The 19,477-nt window shown below is 47.4% G+C and overlaps 1 protein-coding gene across 7 annotated transcripts in view; it reads left to right on the forward strand.

The window, feature by feature from the left end:
- The window catches only part of VPS8 (VPS8 subunit of CORVET complex), a 245,956-nt gene extending 230,298 nt beyond the window's left edge, over positions 1-15,658 (forward strand). For all 7 annotated transcript variants that reach the window (XM_087861466.1, XM_087861467.1, XM_087861468.1 and 4 more), the window contains 2 exons: positions 12,344-12,424; positions 14,973-15,658. In XM_087861466.1, coding sequence (XP_087717592.1) covers positions 12,344-12,424; positions 14,973-15,122 — 231 coding nt within the window. In that variant the 3' untranslated portion in view covers positions 15,123-15,658. The remainder of the gene's footprint in view (positions 1-12,343; positions 12,425-14,972) is intronic.
- The last annotated feature ends 3,819 nt before the right edge of the window (positions 15,659-19,477 follow it).

Consider the following 19,477-nt stretch of genomic DNA (forward strand, 5'->3'; position numbering starts at 1 on the left):
TCACTGAGGACATAGAAATCCGTGGAGTCCATTGACAACGTGGAGAGGGGTGAGAAATGTTGGGGATTTGAAGAGAGGGGTGAAGAAGATAGGAAATAAGCATATGGCAGAGTGAGTAGACTCGGGAAGTCTCAGGGAGGCTGCTTGCAGTTTGCAATCATGAATTTAAATGTCTTTGAGCTGATCACCTCTTACTCTGAATTCTTATCGCAGTTCTTGCCCGTTCATCATTTGACACTTGGCATACACTACCTTCTATTATTGTTTTTGGTGTCTGGTCTGACTTTCTAAGTTGTTACTTGTTGTTTTTCTTACATGGGTTATACCTCACTTGGCTCCTCAGCTGCTTCAGGCAACTTTCAATATGCACACAGCAGAAGAGGACAAAAATGAATTATGGAGGGTGTCAGAAAAAAATGAAAATATATCTGAGTAGAATTCAATAATAGCTTAAAGCATTTGGGGAAGAGGAATCTTGAATGAAACCTTCTTGAAATCTCTACTACCTAAAAGATGATAATTTATTGAAACTGGAAAATACGTAAATCGTTACTGTCGCATCCCAGTGAAACCCACCTTTGCATTGCCTCAGTTTTTGTCCCTCACATTCGCCTTGGTTCCCAGGAAAAAAGTTGTATGTGTACCCAGGTTATTGATTCCTTACGGTTTACGTAGTCGTGTCAGAAAGACTTGGTAAGGACTGCAGTGGCTGCCATGGAACCTGACAAGAGCATACAGAGGCCTGTGTGCTGAGTGTAAACGCCTGCGTAGTTCACTCCCAGGCTCGCAGTCCTGGACAGGCCCTGCGGGACCCAGCAACCCTCCCTACCTGTATTCTCCTCTGTTCCTTCTTCCCTCTCTTCTCTGGGGTTGACTGTTTTTTAATATTGATTTTGATGATTCTTGCTTTTTTAGCGATCTCCTTTTTTTTTTTTTTTTTTTTTTTTTTTGCTTTTTTTTAGTGGTAGCTATAGGGATAACAGAATACATCTTTACCTTATCACAATCTAATTAGAGTTACTATTTTACTACCTAACATAAAATATAGGAACCTTGCAGTGCTATAGGTTCATTTCCTAACCCCTCATCATCTAGTTCTTTTTATAGTTCCCATGTTTCTCCTGGGGTTCCCTCATGTGTTCATTTATTAGGCCCATCCTTTAAATCTTAAAACATATTTATAAAATAGATACTTTAAATTTCTTGTCTGCTAACCCAGTATCTCTGCCATCTCTTAGTCTGTTTTTATCTATTGCTTTCCTGGTTATAAGTCATGTTTTCCTACTCCACCTATCTAGAAGCTTCTGATTGTGTGATAGGCATTGTGGATGCTGTGTTGAGCATCTGGATTTTGTTGTCTTCTTTTAGAGACTTCTGAGTTTTGTCCTGGCAGGCTATTAATTTACTGTTAAATCGGTCACATATTTTTGAGGCTTATTTTTAAGCTGTGTTCAGGCAGGTCTGTGATAACCTGCTCCTAATACATAGCTTTTGGGTAGTCTCATTGGATACCCAGGGTGTTTATCAAGGTCTTTGCACTCCGCTGGTTAGTATTCCTATGTCTTCCAGCACTTTGCAACCTCTAGAAACTCGACTTAACTCACAGCTCCCAGCACCTGTTCTCTGCCAGGCTTCTGGAGTCTTGCCCACATGTGAGCAGCTGAGTATTAGGCCACAGACTTAAGGAGACTCCTATGTAGATTTTCAGCTCTTCGCATGTACCCACTGCCCAGCCGCAAACTCCTATCTCTAATTCCTCAGTTCAGCAAGACTGCCATGCTCTACTCGGGCTCTCATCCAGAAAGTGTCTCCAGATAGAATTCCAGGGAAATCATGGGACTCTGAATGTTTTCCTTCTGTCGAGGATTACAGTCCCATTCTGCCTTTTGTCCGAAGTTAGAAAACAACAGCTATATATATTTTGGCTGGTTTTATGTTATCATGGGAGAGCTAGTCTAGTTCAGTACATTATTTTGTAATGGCAAGATTTGGAAGTCTCTGTAGTTTGGGGGGAGTTTTTTAAAGTACAGTAAAGAATAGCTTAATTATTACTTTCATTCACTTTCCATATTATCACTTCACTTTCTGCCCTCTACCTTCCAACAGCCGCGTTGTACAGAGAGAAATGGTTCAAAAGCTTTTCTCTCCTTTGGACAGCGAATGACATCTAAAATAACTAGAGTACAACCACAGTGCATGAGTTCTCTTTTTCTTTTGATTTGTAATTACATTGTTAACTTGTATTGGGTTTTGCTAATTTCAGGGTTAAGCTTGCTTTTCCATTTGACTCTAATTCCTCTTGTTATCAGGTAATCATTTTTAGGTCTGTGTAGTTAAGATGGGCAGGAATACTAGAACTGAAATGTTTCAGCAGTCATGGCTCTGATAGAAAATCATTAAGGACCCTGCCCTCAGAAGAGCTCTTTGTCATAATTGCTAGCCCACAGTGGCATCCATCAAGATAATTGTTCGACTTTGTTCTTAAGTAGGCAACAGTTAGATAATCAAAGGGTAGCAAGCCTTAATTTCATATATGAAAGGAATGCTTTCCCTGTTTCTTTTTTTTTTTTAATAAGGTCAATGATAAGACAAAGGAGGATTTCTGACTAGCAACAGAAAAATGCCACCCCACTAAGAAGCTTTCTTTGTAACTCCACTTCCCATAAAATAAATCTTACCAGATTTTTAAAAATCTTCCTTTCCTGACAAAAAAGAAAGACCATAATATACCACAATGCAGGAACCTAAGTTTGCACAGGACAGTTCCCTCAGGAAGGAAGGAGGTGGAGGTCCCTGCCCAGTTGTCATCCATTTTATTTCCCAGGACTACCATTTTTTTTATTTCTGTGTCTAATGCTGCAGAACACTGGAGGCAACAACATCCATCAGTTATTTTTTAATGTGTTTGTGGAGAGTTTCCCATGTCCGTGAGGTAGTTGATGACCAACCTTTTGTAATAATAACAATAATCCCTGTCAAGATAATAGAGAGGTTTTAATGCATTTGACCAAGAAATGATATTTTTTAAAGTTTAAACTACATTCTGCAGTTGCCTGAAAGTTTTTGAAAGTCCATTTTTTAGGTATAATGAGATTATTAATTGTTGCCACCACAGGCCTTCCCCAGGTTGTTGCCTTTTAAAGGACATTAGGCAAGAGCGGCCAAGCATGGACAGGTAGAATATTACGGGTATCAGAGACTTTACACCCATCTGGGGACAATTATTTCGTGAGGGAGGAAAATGGGTAGACAAGCCAAACAAAAATTACTGTGTTCCTTTACTTAATGACACAGCGTGACATGGCACTAACATTATGGATGGGGGCGGGGTCCTCAGGTCCATGCGCTCCCAGCACTCTGAGCAGCTCAGATGGCCCATGGGAAGTCCGTAATACCTTATACATCCGTAGTGCCTTACGTTTGTCTAAACAGTAGAGAAAATACCTGCATAGCCTACTTCGTGAGGCTCTTGTGAGGGAACTGGAGTGGTCTCTGGCTTTATTCTAGCTACTTTCATGTTTAATGCACACATTAGCCCAATATGTGCATGAGCCTTTATTGTCTCTAATTGAGGCATGAGAAAACTAACCCATTAGGTAGGTCTAATCCTATAGCCCACTTTTGCACGTTGGTGACAACTAACTAACATCAAGGCTATCGACACAACTAATTAGTGTCACTAATGAGTGTCAGAGCCAAGTTCAGAATTTCTTCTCTGATGGCAGAAAATATTCATGGTCACTAGTGTATGTACCAAACTGTCTTCACATTATGTGTTGTGTGTGAGGTCTCTCACTGAAGAACTTAGCTTTAGTTCTTCCCCCCCACCCAGTGTAGTTAACATACCGTGTTGTGTTAGTTTCAGGTGTACGGTATAGTGATTCAGCAATTCTGTACATTACTCAGTGCTCATCATAACTATACTCTTTAATCCACTTTAACTTTGTCACCCATCCCCCCGACCTCCCCTCTGGTAACCATCAGTTCTCTGTATTTAAGAATTTGGCTTTTGGTTTGTCTCTTTTTCTCTTTGTTCTTCTGTTTTGTTTCTTAAATTTTACATATGAGTGAAGTCATACAGTATTTGTTCTTCTCGGACTTATTTCACTTAGCGTTATACTCTCTAGATCCATTCATGCTGCAAATGGCAAGATTTCATTGTTTTTTATGACTAAATGATATTCCGTTGTGTGTGTGTATACAGACACACACGCACACACACACCCCGTATGTTCTTTATCCGTTCGTCTGTTAATAGACATTTGGGTTGCTTCCATAATTTGGCTATTATAAGTAATACTAGGGGTGCATATATCTTTTTGAATTAGTGTTTTTCATATTCTTTGGGTAAACACCCAGTAGTGGCATTACTAAATCATATGGTAGTTCTGTTTTTAATTTTTTGAGGAACCTCCATGGTTCCACAGTGGCTGCACCAGTTTGCATTCCCACCCACAGTACATTAGGGTTCCTTTTTGTCTACATCCTCGTGAATATTCATTGTTTCTTGGGTTTTTTTATTTCAGTCTTCGAAAAGGTGTGAAGTGATACCTTGTTGGGGTTTTGATTTGCATTGCCCTGATGATGAGTGATGTTGAGCCTCTTTTCATGTCTGTTGGCCACGTGTATCTTCTTTGTAGAAATACCTATCTGTGCCTTCTGCCCATTTTTCAGTGGAATTATTTGGGTTTTTGGTGTTGAGTTGTGTAAATTCTTCATATATTTTGGATACTAACCCTTTTATATCAGATATGTCTGCCATTCCTTAAGTTGTCTTTAGTTTTGTTGATTGTTTCCTTTGCTGTGCAGAAGCTGTTTATTTTGATGTAGTCCCAATAGTTTATTTTTGCTTTTGTTTCCCTTCCCCGAGGAGACGTATTTAGAAAAATGTTGCTACAGCCAATGTCAGAGAAATTACTGTCTGGTCTCTCTTCTAGGATTTTTATGATTTCAGTTCTCACATTTAGGTCTTTAATTCATTTGGGGTTTATTTTTGTGTATGGTGTAAGACAGTGGTCTAGTTTCATTCTTTTGCATGTTGCTGTCCAGTTTTCCTAACACAGTTTGTTAAAGAGACTGTATTTTTCCTGTTGCCTTCTTTGTCAAAGATTAACAGACCATATAATCATGGGTTTATTTCTGGGCTCTGTTCTGTTCACTGATCCGTGTATTTGTTTTTGTGCCAATACCATACTATTTGATGACTACAGCTTTGTAATATATCTTGAAATCTGGGATTGTGATACCTCCAGTTTTGTCCTCCTTTTTTACGATTACTTTGGCTGTTGGGGGTCTTTTGTGGTTCGATATTTGTTCTAAGAACTTAGCTTTAGTCCTTAGTATTGCCAGCTCTCGCTGGGCTTCTTCAGCTCAGTCCTCCAAAATGTATTTTTAAGCACGACACTAATCATTGTAGCACACTTCATCAGCTGTTCTCTCTCCAGAGCCTTTTATTAAGACTTCATGGGCCCAATGGGACGAGTTTCTTTAACTAGAAAGCAGAATCATGAAGGATCTCAGAAAGAGATGATAAGCCATCCTTGTTCCAGGAGCATGGCTTAGGCACCTTGACCCGCAGCTAGTCCTCCTCTGCTCCTGACACAACCTTCTGTGTTCCTGAAAAGTGACTTTCTGTCAGACTTCTTCCACATGGATGCCAGGAGCAAGGCAAGTGAAAGGAACTTCTGGAACTAGACAGCCCAAACTCAGGTCTGGCTATTGCCACCACCCATAGTGACCTTGCGCACAGCACTGCACCCCAGGACCTTGGTTGCTTTAGCAGTAAAATAAGGATGACGGAATTGCGGCCCTCATAGGGTGTTTGTGACGATTAGATGAGCTAATGCACGCTCAGCCCTCGGTGCTCAGAGCAGGGGCTGGCCAGCAGTGGTTGCTTGCTCAGTAACCGAACCGCTGCGGGAGTGGTGGCTGTTACTCGTTTCACATCTTAGCCCACTTAATCCAGCATGTTCTTCCTGGTGCCATGAAGTCACTGTGTTTCTTTTTAATTGTGGTACTAAAGGTCTTGGTTTTTCTGGGTATTTTCTAGTCAGATACTCGTCCTCTCCATCTCCCACCTCAGGCGCCCTCTGCCCGAGGGCTGCTCACTCCGGAGCTGTCGTTACTGCTTCCAGTGAAATCTCCGTAACAGATGTTCTGCCAGGTGTTTCCCTCCTCTCATCAGACAGCTTAGCAACATCCCTGCTTATCTTGCCCTTTCATTACCTAATTCGTTATTAACTGTGACCTGTTGAGAGAATGGAAGCATTCGGAGAGGAGGATGAGTAAGAGGTCAGGGTTCCGTCTGGAGCAAAGTGTGCGTGGAGGGGAATTGTAGGAAAGGGGTTGCTGTTTGCAGGAAGGAAGGAAGTGTCGCCTCCCTCTTATCTCTGAAGCCAGGGTTTCATTTTAGCCAAAATATTAAGGTCCTCTAGTTTGAAACAGCTTAGGTAGTGGCAAAAGTCTGACTGAGGCCTCTAACAGATAGAAAGAAAATTTTGAAAGTGAGGCAAAGGGAGAAAAGTGGGAAAATCTGGTTCTCCTTCCACTCATCCCACTCCAGCTCCAGCTCCAGCCCCACCAGCAAATTACAAAAATGCCAGCAGAAGAAGTTTCCTGGAATGCAGGAAAGACAGTAATTCTGTTGCAGAATTATATGAAGTGTCCCACATCTCTGGCAGACTAGGTTTGGCCTGCTCCTGTGGGAAGACGATGAGGGAAAGAAACGTTGGGGTTTTGATTTCAGGACCTTATTTAGCGTAGAGATTCCGTGACCGCCCTGTCTCCACGGGTGATGTGGGAGCCTTCGGATTCAGGATCCCTGGCGTTATCATTATCATCATCTCTGTTCCTAGGACTCCAGCCCTGGGGGGGGGCGGTGGCTGATCCCCGTGCCTTTCCTATCTCAAAGCTGGATGTGCTAGTTAGGTCTGTGGATCCTGAAAGCCCTGGGTGGTTTTCTTCCTTCCAGCAGCTGTCATGACAGCTCTGCTTTCCACCCCATGGGAGTCAGAGCTTTGGGGTGGGCTGGCCTGACATCCATGGCCCCAGGGCTCTCCTCGTCGTCGGGACCTCCTTCTCCCCGGCTTTGCTTGAGCTCGGAGCGCTCTGCGGTCGCTTCCAGGGCTGTCATAGTCTCCCTCTGATGTGCAGCCGTGACTTCATTTTCAGCTTTTATCGCTAGACTTCCTTACGTGGGAAGAAGAAAATGTGCTGTGGCAGACAGCCTCGAGTGTGTTTGCCCTTCCCTTCCGGTGGGCAAATCCCTGGTAACCCGCTCCCGGCCGCTGGGTTAGATGGTCTGGGAACACTAGGCAGGGGGCTTCGCGTTTCTGCATTTGCCCCACCGCGACTGCGGTCGGATCTGGTTGCTCACACTTTGATGTTGTGCCTGACGCTGATTTGGCAAATCCCTTTCTCTGTGCGGCTTCTCAGACGGACTCTTCTTTGTCCTCAGGGCTGTCATGGGCTTCCTGCCGGGCGCTCTAGTCCCTGCACTTGGTTGCCCTAGTTTGCATATGATTACGCAGTGAAAGCCATGAGTAAGTTCGGTAACTGTTACTTTTTTACTTGAAACCTCCGTGCTCTCAAATGCCTGTTACCTCCTGGGAGCCCTTCCTGAGTGGTAGTGGCCGGTGGTGGCATTGCCTTTTGCTCGATCAGAGTGTAGACCTGGGGGAGTGCCCTGACCCCCGCCCCCCGCCCCGGGTGACTCGGGGAGCTGCGACAGGATTAGAGCTCAGGGTTCCTGAGTCCCAGCCCACCGTTCTCTGTTCCAGGGCACTTCTCCCGGGAGTATAGATGACAGACGGCAGTCATCGCTGCCGCGTATGGAACATCACATAGGCGCCAGGCCCATACGTGATCTCCAGTCCTCCCACTTCCGTAGAGTTTACAGAGAGGCAGGGACTGAGAGAAGCTCAACAAGCGGGCCAGAGGCGCTCGGCTGTGGCGGCAGACTCGATGAGCCCAGGGCTCTCAGAGCGTGCGCCCTGTGTTCTTCCTGCGTCTAGAGGGCTTGTGAAAGCTCCGGGGAACTTGCAGCAAGGAGGAAATCTGCTCGCCTGCCCTTCCTGTGCCTTCCTCCATCTGAGAGCAGATAAGCCATTCCCACCTGCGCTGGGTGCCGGGAAACAAGAGAGACAGAGGCCCTGTGTTCTTAAAGCTTCCCCCACTCCCCGTTCTCTCTCTTCAGCATCCCTTCCGTTGCCACGTTTGCCAGTGTGGACAGCACTGTGCTTGAGGTCTCCTTTCTTTCCCTCTCGGCGGCCACGTGAGGACTAGGTATGCGGGACCGTGTCCCATCCCGACTGACTCCGTGTGTGACCTCTGCAGGAACTCACGCCACGTGAGGACTCACAGCGTCCTGGCCAGTTACCACGAGCCGGAGGCTTTCCCTTCCTCCTCTCGGCCTCTTCCTGTGGCGCACTCTCCTCTTAGCCCCTGTTCCAAAAGGCAAAAAAACCACCTAGCTCAGAAAGAATAGGCAACTTGCCTGCGCATGTCATCTGGTGAGCGGCGGTGCCAGTTTGGGCTCGGGCAGACGGCTGTAGAGTGGAGGCTCTTAGCTGCAGCCTGTAGAACTATGGAAAAAGAGTACAGAAATCCCTGCCTCAGTGATTATTCGTCATTTCCTGTATGCTTCCTTTTTAAAACTATGGTCTTATTCCAGGAAGGATTTCAAGACAGGTGAGTATCTCCTCGGTCCTAGGTGTGCCTACAAATAGCTCACCCATTTTGCCTCAAATGACTTGTCTTCACTTGATCACAGAGCCAGTATGGCCAGCCCAGAACAGGGCATGTCCATCCTACAGCTTCTGGTTCCAGGGTGGCCGCAGCAGCCTCTCCTTAGCCGAGTCTCTGGTGGCCCAGGATGGTGGCTTGCATGCTGCAGTGGGACCTGTAATCCTCAGGTGCTTCCCACCCATGCAGTGACCACACTTTTCAGTTCCTGAAGGATGTCGTAATTGGAAACCCCTTCCTGTGGTATTTCCAAGGAGTTTAAGGGCCTAACAGGAATAAGACCCTGAGAAGCCACCCTGCACACTTCTCTGGGCAGGTCATGTGTGAAATCATGGGTCTGTGTGCGTATGTGTCTCTCTGCTCACCTATTGTTCTCCTGGCAGAGGGGGACTGGGATTTGTAAGGTAAAGACCCTGTTTATGACTCTTAATTGGTTATGGGATTTTTATTCCTATTAGGCAAGTCTCCTAGCCTTCTCTGACTCAATTTACCGAATCATGTTCCCTTATTCAGTAAAACAGGTACAGGGCTTGCAGTTCCCTAAGATTCAAAATAAACCACATGGCCAGAGCATCCTTATTACGTTTTCTTATTATATCCAAGGGTTGTTAAGATGCATGTGAACCTAGTAAGTGTTGAAAACCAACGTCCCTGATCTGTGGGCACCTTAGGAAAGAGGACATGCTAACGGAATGGCTGATTTGGTACAGTGGGATCAGTAGGAAGTAAAGTACCTCGCAACCTGAGAGCTTCCCGTTACCACAGGACTCAGGACAGGAAGTCTCCCGCCACCCTGAGCCTTTCTGGCAGCGCAGGGTAGCGCCTGTGTGCTCGAAGTGCAGACTGTCGACTGGCATTCTCGCCCTTGCCCGCGAGCATGTTAGAAGCCCAGCACCTTAGACCCCACCCCAGACCTGCTCCCCGGACTCTGCATTTTAACAAGAGCTCCCGGGGTTCTTATGCACAGTCGGATCTGAGAAGTGGTGGGTCAGAAAGCATGAGTTCTGCACTTTCTGCCTCAGTGAGCAAACTCCCGGGGGCCAGAGCCACGTATCCTACGCCTAGAATAGACTCATCTGCCACGTCGTATTTCCGGGGGGTGAAAGCAGCATTCTATTTTTAGCAGTGGCATTTTCTACTTCTGACCTGACCTTCACTTTCCCAAAATGATTTGAGTTGGTTTCCAAAATACACCCAGTAGGATGAAATACGTAAATGAGGAAACCTTAATTATAAAAGTGGGTTATAATTGCACACATAAATGTTTGCCACTGTGTCCTAAGCTGTTGTTCGTTCTCTGTAACTAACATTTAGCCCTGAGTTCCGTAGTGATACAAACAAAAAAGAAAATACAGTTATTAGCAGGTTTGGGTCCAGTACAGCTTTTCTCAGCAAGGTCAGTGGGTCACCATTAAGTGGCCGATACCGTCCACATTTATGTAACAAGTACAATAGTGCATTTCATGAGATCTTTTTTCTTACAATATCCCTTCAAGGCAAAGGGCTGTTTTATAAAAGTACCTCTATAAGGAGAGACCTTTTCTGGCTCTTGCTGCTTCATCATATGCTAATTTGGTTTTAAACCTTCTATGTAATTAACCTGCCTTCTTTGAGAAACCCTACCACAGAGTAACTGGGGAATAAGTGAAGGTGACATCGGGGTGGCTGGGCCCCTGTCATATGGCCTGTGACAGGTTTTGAATGGCCGATAAAAGACAAATATCACCCTTGTCCTTAACCCACCCCGCTCCCCAGTTTATGCCAGTAATACTAAAGGGATTTGGGAAGTCAGGTGGCAAAACCATGTTTTCCGTTAAGTCTCTCGAAGGTAATTATTTTTTCTTCTTTTGCTTTGTTTGAGCTAGGTGTGTACTATTTCTCAGACTTTCCAATCTTCTCGAGCTTGGCTCTTCCCTGTGTATTTTACTTAGTATCTGTCAGAAGTGTGACACTCCACACACTTTATCTCCAAGAATATGGTTGTTTTTCTTACCAAATTACAGAGAAAAGGTGTCTTCAAAAAGTGTCAAGGCAAGTTTAAACATTCTCAGAGAACGATCTCTCCATGTGTCTGGCAGACCCAGAGACAGGGAACGGAATGAGAAGGGGAGCCTCTGTGGGTCCCGTCGTCTCTTTTCTGGCTGTTTTAGATCTTACTGCCCTTCTCGGGATTTCCGCTGAGCCGCCTTGTCCTCGGCCATCCCCACATCACTGAGAGCGTCAAGAACTAAGGCATTACCGTAGTGAGTTGGCACCACCGTGGGTTCCAGGGGCATGAGATGTGAGCCTCCTGATAGCTGCCTTCTGGACCTTAAAGGAAATCCTTTTGGCCTGGTCAGAAGGTCAAGTGGTAAAGGAGCTCCCCGCTAGGCTAGCGTGAGTGGTTTCAAGGGTAGCGCTTCTTTCCAGTCTCCCTGAGCTCTTAGTACGTTGTTTCCCCTAAGGATAGTAAAAACCTTGAGGAAAAGAAGCAAAGTCCTTCCTGGAAGACAAATTTATGTAACCTCTATGTAATGATTTTTTATAAGTTCAGAATCCTTCTTGGGAAAACAAAAGTGGACATGTCTGTACCTTCCTCACAGAGGGGCCCCCTGTCTCCGCCCAGACCCTTGGACACTGAAATCCTCCTTTACAGATACATTCGGGCTGTATTTAGTGATGCTTTTATTCATGCCAAGAGAGGTTCATAATACAGAACAAAGACCTCTTTTGACTAATTCTAAACATAAGCATAAAAAGGCCTGAAAGCAACATTTAAGGGTAGCTCTAAGTTGTAGTCATAAAAGCTAGCATGTACGGAGCCCTTGCGAGGTGCCGGGCATGCTAGTGACCCTTTAAATACGTATCACATCTAATTTAATTTTCAGTGGCCCCATAAGGAAAGCATTTTCTTCTCCCACAGGTGAGGCAGTTGAGGCTCAGAAAAGTGACTTACCTAAGGTCACCTAGCAAGTTAGTGTCAGCACTGGTATTCCAGTTTACATCAGACTCCAAAGCCTATGGCTGCCTCCCCCAGGATCCCATTCCTTTCCTCTAGGTAAGAGCGTTGGACCAGATCCACCAAGAGTAGCCTAGAACCACGAAATCAGCGTGTCCGCCACAGTAACAGGTGGGACAAAGCAAGACAGTTGTAGAAATAAGTTAGACTTCACCTCTTCCAAAAAGCAGTGGACTAACCTTGCAAGCCATTAGGTGGCTGCCAGCTTTATCACGAGACAGGGAAAGGATGTGATTTTGTATTTATAGTGCACCCTCCCTGACACCATGAAGAAGGGGCATCTTGACCGCCAGCTGCAGTCATGGGTATGGGCAGCAAGCCTGGATGGACTGAACCGCTCTGCACAGTAAAGGCAAAAGGGGCTCAAGGAGCCCTGAGGGAAGCCTGTATAGGGAAACTTAGACCACAGTGGAGCCGGTCCTTACACAGGTCAACCTGGGGGGTGGCACCAGGGGGCTTCGGAAGGATGGGCCCAATTCTAATTAATGTTGATAGCATGGATCCCCTCCGAGAGGCACAAGGAAGACCGTGTTCTGTGTCAGCGTTGGCCAAGCGCGGAGGCTGCCCGTGGGTGGTGTTCACCTTCTCGTTTCTGATTTCCAGGCAGCCTCGGAACCCGTCCTGGACCCACAGCAAATCCAAGCGTTTGATCAGCTTTGCCATCTCTACCGAGGAAGTTCCCGGGTAATGTTTTTGCGGTGGTTTACATTTTTAATTCCCTATTTATAATTACTGTTTGGGAAGTGCAGCGTCGTCTGGTCCTCACTGGGGACTTGGCAGAGGACACAGGAAGGGCCAGCTCTCTGTCCCTTACTTGCTGAGGACACAGAAGGGCGGCTGTGTGTGCGCTCCCTTTTGCAGGCCTTTGTTTATACTAATGACAGGCCCATCTGCCCGAAGCTCCAGACCCCGCCAGACATCTGCGCTGGCTGAACGTGTTTTGGCCATGAAACTCAAATGCTGAATGACAGGGGTAACCAAGAGAGAAATGGAAACACAGGCAGCCCAGGGCACCTGCCATGAGCCTGTCTCCGGCTTGCTTCTCTCTGCTGCCATCCTTAGCACAGGGCTCACCTCGCCTGGTTTAACAGGGCTGCTCCGCCTCCCCCGTCACAGCTGCATGCCGGCTAGCAAGGCGGAGGCAAAGGAGGACGGGAGGAAAGAAGCCCTCTACTTACAATTCTAGAAGTGGCATGTACCACTTCCCTTGTCCAGAACTTAGACACGTAACCACACCTGACTGCAGTGGAGACTGGCAAGATGGGTCTTTATTGCAGGGGGGCCATGGGCTGAAATGAGTGGTAGCCGTACAGAACCGTAGAAGAGGACAGCCCGGGAGAGCTGCCAGCAGTCCTGCCCCACGTCCGTCTGCGCGTCCCCCAGGCACATCCCGAGGGTGCCCGATAATTCTCTCCACCTGTTCTTCCTCGCCTGCTGACGGCAGGTGGCACCCCATCCGGCCCCCCAGAGCAGGACCCTGGCAGCACCCCTCTGCTCCCCACGACTCCCCAGGGAGCTCCCGGAGGCATCATCTCTGTACCTTCTGTGGCTTTCTCTCACAGGGCCCCTGCAGGTCTTCTGTCCCTGCTGCTGCCATCCCATCACCTGTAGGTGGAGTCCAGACTACACCTTCTCCACGCCCCCAGTCCTGCCTGAGTTCCAGCCAGGCCCGACTTTTCTCGGCGCTCATCTTGAGCTCACGGCTCTGCTTCTGTGCCTGGACTCCCTATTCCTGTGCAAATACTTCCTGGGGGGCTTGGCTGCCCTGAGGAATAATGGTGTTCCCTCTTTGAGAGTTGGTTTTTATTCCAGGAAACTTCTCCAGGGGCTTCCAGAATGGGGTCCAGCAGCTTTGTTGAAATGGCATCACCTCCGTCCCTTCTCAGCCAGGCCCTGCCCCGGGACTGGCTTCCTGAGCCTTCTAGGGCAGTTCTGCTTCAAACTGTTGGGCCATTATTCCGGACTCCTGGATTTCCAGGCCACAGAGTTACAGAAGTAGAACAGAAAGGTCCTCTCAGGAGATAGAGAATGTTACAGGATCTGAATGTGAAAGAACTTTGAGTTTATGTACCATCTGTTGCCTGTTCTGTTCCTAGTCTTGTACAGAGTCGGTCTTAGGAGAACTTCACAGGCTGATGGCAGCTGAGAGGGTTAGAGAGGATGAGAAGCGGCAAAGATGGGGCTCGAGCGGGCCAAGGCCCAGGCGGGACTAGGTGAACGCGCGCCTGCCCTGCGCCCGTAGCCAGCTGGGGGACTTGCAGGTGGAGCTTCTGAGCTGGTGTTGGGACCTGGGCCCTAGAGCCGTCGCTGGGGCCGGACTGCTTTAGGTAAATTGGCACTTTGAACCGAGAGGCCCTTTGGCAGTCTCTCCGGTTCCCACAATCACGGGTAGTAAGTTTTCAACGGAAGTGACAAGTGGATGCTTGTGCCGTTCTTGCCGCGATGGAGAGAGAACCTTTTAACGGCTCGATCAGCCGGAGGACAGACCGGGAAGGCAGGACCGGGGCTGGCTCGGCTGAGCAGAAATTGCCCCATGGCCCCGAGGCTGACTCCTTCACTAGCACTCACCACTGCGTGACTTAGGGCAAGTTAAGTCTGGGGACTCTGGGTTTTGTACACAGAGGGTTCTTAGGGAAGATTAGAAATCGTACACGTGTAAAGGACCTAGCATAGCGCACTTGTTACAATTTCCTTGCACTATTAGAAGTTCCTGCGAACGTGGGGTCCAGGGCCTGACCCAGACATGACGGCCCTGCTGCGTCTGACGGCTCGCTCCTCACAGCTGAAGTCGGGGCTGGCTGCGTGGAGCGATCCCGGTTACGGAAGAGCCATCAGAGCCAGGGTCGTAACTCCGGGTCATTGGCCCTGAGAGGAACTCACCGGGAGGGAGAGTGTAGAATGAGATCCGCAGAGAACCTCTGTCCAGGGCAAGTGCACCGGGGAGAGCAGGGGGGGTTCCGGCTGGGATGCACCCACTCCCGTCGCAGCAGCATTAGAATAATCTGGGCCCTGGAAATGAACTTGCCCAAAGTCACATTACTTGTGAGACACAGACCTGGGATCCAGACCCAGTTTTACACTCTCCCTGCCGTGTAACACTGTCCCTTGTGTACCTGAGGCAGGGGAATCGAGGATCCGCCACCTCTGTTCCACACCCCCTCCCAACCCCCCCCCCCCCAGCACATTCTCTGCCCCCACACACTTTGGCTGATGGGTGTCCCTTTTTTTGCAGCTGGCTCTCCTCACAGAACTCTCCCAGAATCGCAGCAGTGAGAGCTACAGGCCATTCAGTGGCTCCCAGAGCGGCCCCGCTTTCAACAGCATCTTCCAGAATGAGAATTTCCAGCTACAGCTCATTCCCCCACCTGTGACTGAGGACTGAGGCCTCTCTGGGGCCTGGCACTGGAGACCAGAGATGATCCTGATGCATCCAGGGAGGGACCCCCTCTCTAACTGGCTTAGCCCCTGTGCCTGCCCCCTTCTGAGCAGAGGTGGACGTCCATGCCCATCATTCCCTGGGGAGACTCCCTGTCTATCAGCATCAGTTCACCAGACCTGTTGATTTTGTTTTGCTTCTTCAGCAAAGGAATGTCCTGTACTTCCTTCCACCTTTTTAAGAACATATGCTTTGCCCTTTGGGACTTTTTCCAGTTTGCCTGAAGCTTAGAGAATAGACAGAACTCAGGCAGAGGGCACTCAGGAGTCTGTCCTACTTCATCCCCTCCAGCTGCTGGGTAACATGGAGGAACTTAGCTCCTGCTGCTGTCGGGAAGACAGAACAGTGGTGGGTCAGGCTGCAGGAGGACTGAAAGCTGCACTGGGCTATGGAGGGACAAAGATCCGGGGCAGGGCATCTCCCAAAACCTATTTGAGTGTAAGATTTGCCCTACCAAACAATAAATGCCTGTTTATGTTCTACAGGCCTGCTGGCTAGCTCTCGGTTTAAAGTCATAAAGGACATTTAGAGCCCTTGTTGCCACAATTCAGTTTTATTAGTTCAAAGTCAACCCTCTTGTACAGATAAAAAAGCTGAGACTCGCATGATAAATAATTTAACCAAAGCACCACACTCAAGAAATGACAGGGTGGCTCGGTCAGTTAAGCGTGACTCTTTATTTCAGCTCAGGTCGTGATCTCGGGGTCGTGAGCTCAAGCCCCACATGGGGCTCCGTGCTGAGCATGGAATCTGCTTAAGATTCTCTTTCTCCCTCCCTCTGCCCATTCCCCCTCTCCTGGCTCATACATGCTCTTTCTTTCAAAAAAGAAGAAATGGCAGAACAAAGTTGGGTTCAAGATAGATAGCAGTGTGACAAGAGCCAGGCCTCATCTCCTCCAGTGGACAGAACAAATCAACAACTACGTATGGAATAATTCCTTCTGAAAGGGAACTGAAAATTGAGTGACCAGAGCCTCCACAACAAAGCCTGAAAGGACAACATCCTCGTGGGAAAGGGGGGGGACACACATCGGCCACGGGGAAGTACAGTCGTGTGGGATCTCAAAGGTATGGAACTTCTCCCCGAGGAGGGAGGGATTTGAGCTCTACCTCAGATACCCCAAACCTTAGATCCTCCACAGGAGATCAGGAGAGATGAGCCCTCAAAACAGCAGGTTCTGAAAATCAGTGGGGATTATGTCCAGGAAAACTATTAAACTGTAAACAGTGGAAACCCCACTCTTAAAGGGCTGAGGCACAGACTCACTGTACCCAGAAGCCAGTACAAAAACACCAGTTTTAAAATCACACAGACCATCAGTAAAGGAGACCTATTTACTAAGCTTAAAGCATCTGCCAAAGAGGCAAGCACCACAGATTCCCCCTGGGGACTGAGACGCTGGCGGGAGCCACATCTGTATCTCAGTCTACCTCGGTAACCCCCATACTGGTGGGCCATTTTGGAATTCTCCCTCTAAATCTTACACCCCACTGACAGCCCCACCCAAAGACACTGCAGTAGTCCTGACACCCCACAGTCGGGCCAAGGGCCAGCCCCCCACCCACGCACCACAGCCACAGCCTAGCACACAGCTCACGTGGGACCAGAAGAGACCAAAGCAAATCCATTCTGCATTCCACAGGACACCTCCTACAAAAGGCCACTCCTTCAACACTGAGACACGTCACTGACTTACCTAATAAATACCCAGAAACACACACACAGAGGCAAAATTAGAGGATAGAAGAATATGTCCAAAGAAAAGCACCAGACCTCAGGAAAAGAACTAAATGAAAAGGATTTGCAAACTACCTGGTAAAATGGTCATAGGGACACTCACCAAATTCGGGAGAAGAATGGATGAGCACAGTGAGAACTTCAACAAGAAGAATATATGAGAAAGTACCAAACAGAAGTTATAACTAAAAAAATACACTAGAGGGGTTCAGCAGATCTGTGAGCTGGAGGAGGAGCGATGGAACGCACCCAGACAAAGCCGCAAAATAATTAGGAAAAGTGAAAATACCTTAAGGGACCTTTGGGTCTTACAAGCAGAGGAGTAGTCACGTTATATAGCTCCCAGAGGAAAACAGAAAGGGCCAGAAAAAGTATTTGAAGAAATATTGGCTGAAAACTTCTCTAATCTAGGAATCAGACATCCCGGTCCAAAGAAAACCACACTAACACACATTTTATAATTAAAATGGTAGAAATTAGGGGTGCCTGGATGGCTCAGTTAAGCGTCTGCCTTCAGCTCAGGTCATAATCCCAGGGTCCTGGGATCGAGCCCCACATCTGGCTCCTTGCTTATGAGGGAGCCTGCTGCTTCCGTCTCCCTCTGCTCCTCCACCACTCCCACCCCCTGCTCATGCTCTCTTTCAAATAAATGAATAAAATCTTTTTTAAAAATGATAGAAATTAGAGAATCAGGCGCAGCAGGAGAAAAACGTGTTACATATAAGGAAAACCCCATAAAGCTATCCGATTTTTCAGCAGAAACTTTACTGACCAGGAGGAAGTGGCATGACATTATTTGAAGTTCAGAAAGGAAAAAACTTCTAACCAAGAATTCTCTGCCCAGCAAGATTACCATTCAGAATTGAAGGAGAGATTAAGCAAAAGCTAAAGGGGTTCATTACCACTAAACCAGCCCTACAATAACGGTTTTAAAGGGACTTATTTAAGCTGAAAAGAAATGGCACTAATAAGCATATTAAAGCAAAAATGTCACTGGAAAGCGGTGCTTGGCTGGCTCAGAATAGTGTGCAACTCTTGATCTTGGGGTTGTGAGTTCAAGCCCCACATTGGGTGTAGAGATATAATTATTTTTGAAAATCTCACAGAAAAATATTAACAAAGCTAGTGGCTCGATCACTTACAAAGCAAGCATGAAGGTTAAAAGTAGTAAAATTAAGGAAGGTGTCCAAGACGGCAGCAGAGAAAGACCCTAAACTCACCTCCTCCCACTGACACGCTTTATATACACCTACGTATAGAGCAATCCCTCCTAAAGAACTGAAGGCTGATTGAACAGCCTCTACAATAGAGGGACCACATAGAGAAGACTAGGAAAGACAGGTGGTCATCATGGGTACACACCCCCAGGGCAGCGACCTGCAATAGGGAGGGTCCCAGTCCAGACTCCCCTACCCTGAGGCAAAGTAAAAAAAAACAAAAAACAAAAACACCAGCAGCTTAAAGGCTAATTAGATTATAAGCAAAGCAAATCCACTTAACTAACCTTAGGGCATCCACTAAACTGGCAGGTAACTGCTGGAACTCTGTCCAGGATAAGAGGCATGGTGCCACTTTCTACACTTGCCTTGACAGCACAGGCAGGGGCAGGGTTCAGGAGCTCACGCCAGTTAGGGCTGCCCCAGTATACCCTGGACCCCTGGCCTACACCAGCTCCAGCCATCCCCCCCAAGATAGCTCTGGCACAGTGCACTCTGAGACTACCCCCTTCCCTCCCAGCCCATGCTTGCTGTCCTGCAAGGACAGCCCTGGCACGGTGTACCCCAGGACCCCCAGCCTGCTCCAGCTCCAGCCAGCCTGCAAGGGCAGCTCTGGCATTGTGCACTCGGGGACTGCCCCTGACAAGGAACACCCTAGATCCCCCAGCCCATGTCCACTCCAAATCTAGCTATCTCATCAAGGTGGCCCTAGCATGGGGCACCTAAGGACGCCCTGGCCTGTGCTCACTCCAGCTACAACCACGGTGCCAAAGCAGCCCTGACGTGGCATGAGCACCCTGGGATACCCCTCCCCCCACCTGCCTGCCAAAGCTTCCAGTCACACACAGTCTCCACAGGAAATGCTCCTACACAGGGCCACTCCTTCCAGACCAGGACAGGTAGCTGTTCACCTAATTTATAGAAACAAACATAGAAAATCAAAATAAAATGAGACAGAGAAATATGTTTCAAACGAAAGAGCAAGATACAAACCCCAGGAAAAAATCCTAATGAAATAGAGGTAATTCATCTGATAAAGAGTTCAAAGTAATGGTCGTAAAAACGGTCACTGAAATTGGGAGAAGAATGGAGGAACACAGGGAAAACTTCAACAAAGAGAGAAAATATCAGAAATAACCAGTCAGAACTGACAAATACAATAATTCAAATGAAACATACACTAGAGGGAGTCAACAGCAGATAAGATGATGCAGAAGAATGGATCAGTAATCAAAGAATAGGGGAAATCACCAGAACAGGGAAAAGGAGTAAGAATTTTGTAAAAATGAGGATATTTAAGGAATGTCTAGGAAAACATCAAGTATACTAACATTCACATTATAGAG

Source organism: Ursus americanus, chromosome 4, assembly GCF_024610735.1.
Source record: "Ursus americanus isolate L20-20 chromosome 4, mUrsAme1.1.p, whole genome shotgun sequence".
Taxonomy (NCBI): domain Eukaryota; kingdom Metazoa; phylum Chordata; class Mammalia; order Carnivora; family Ursidae; genus Ursus; species Ursus americanus.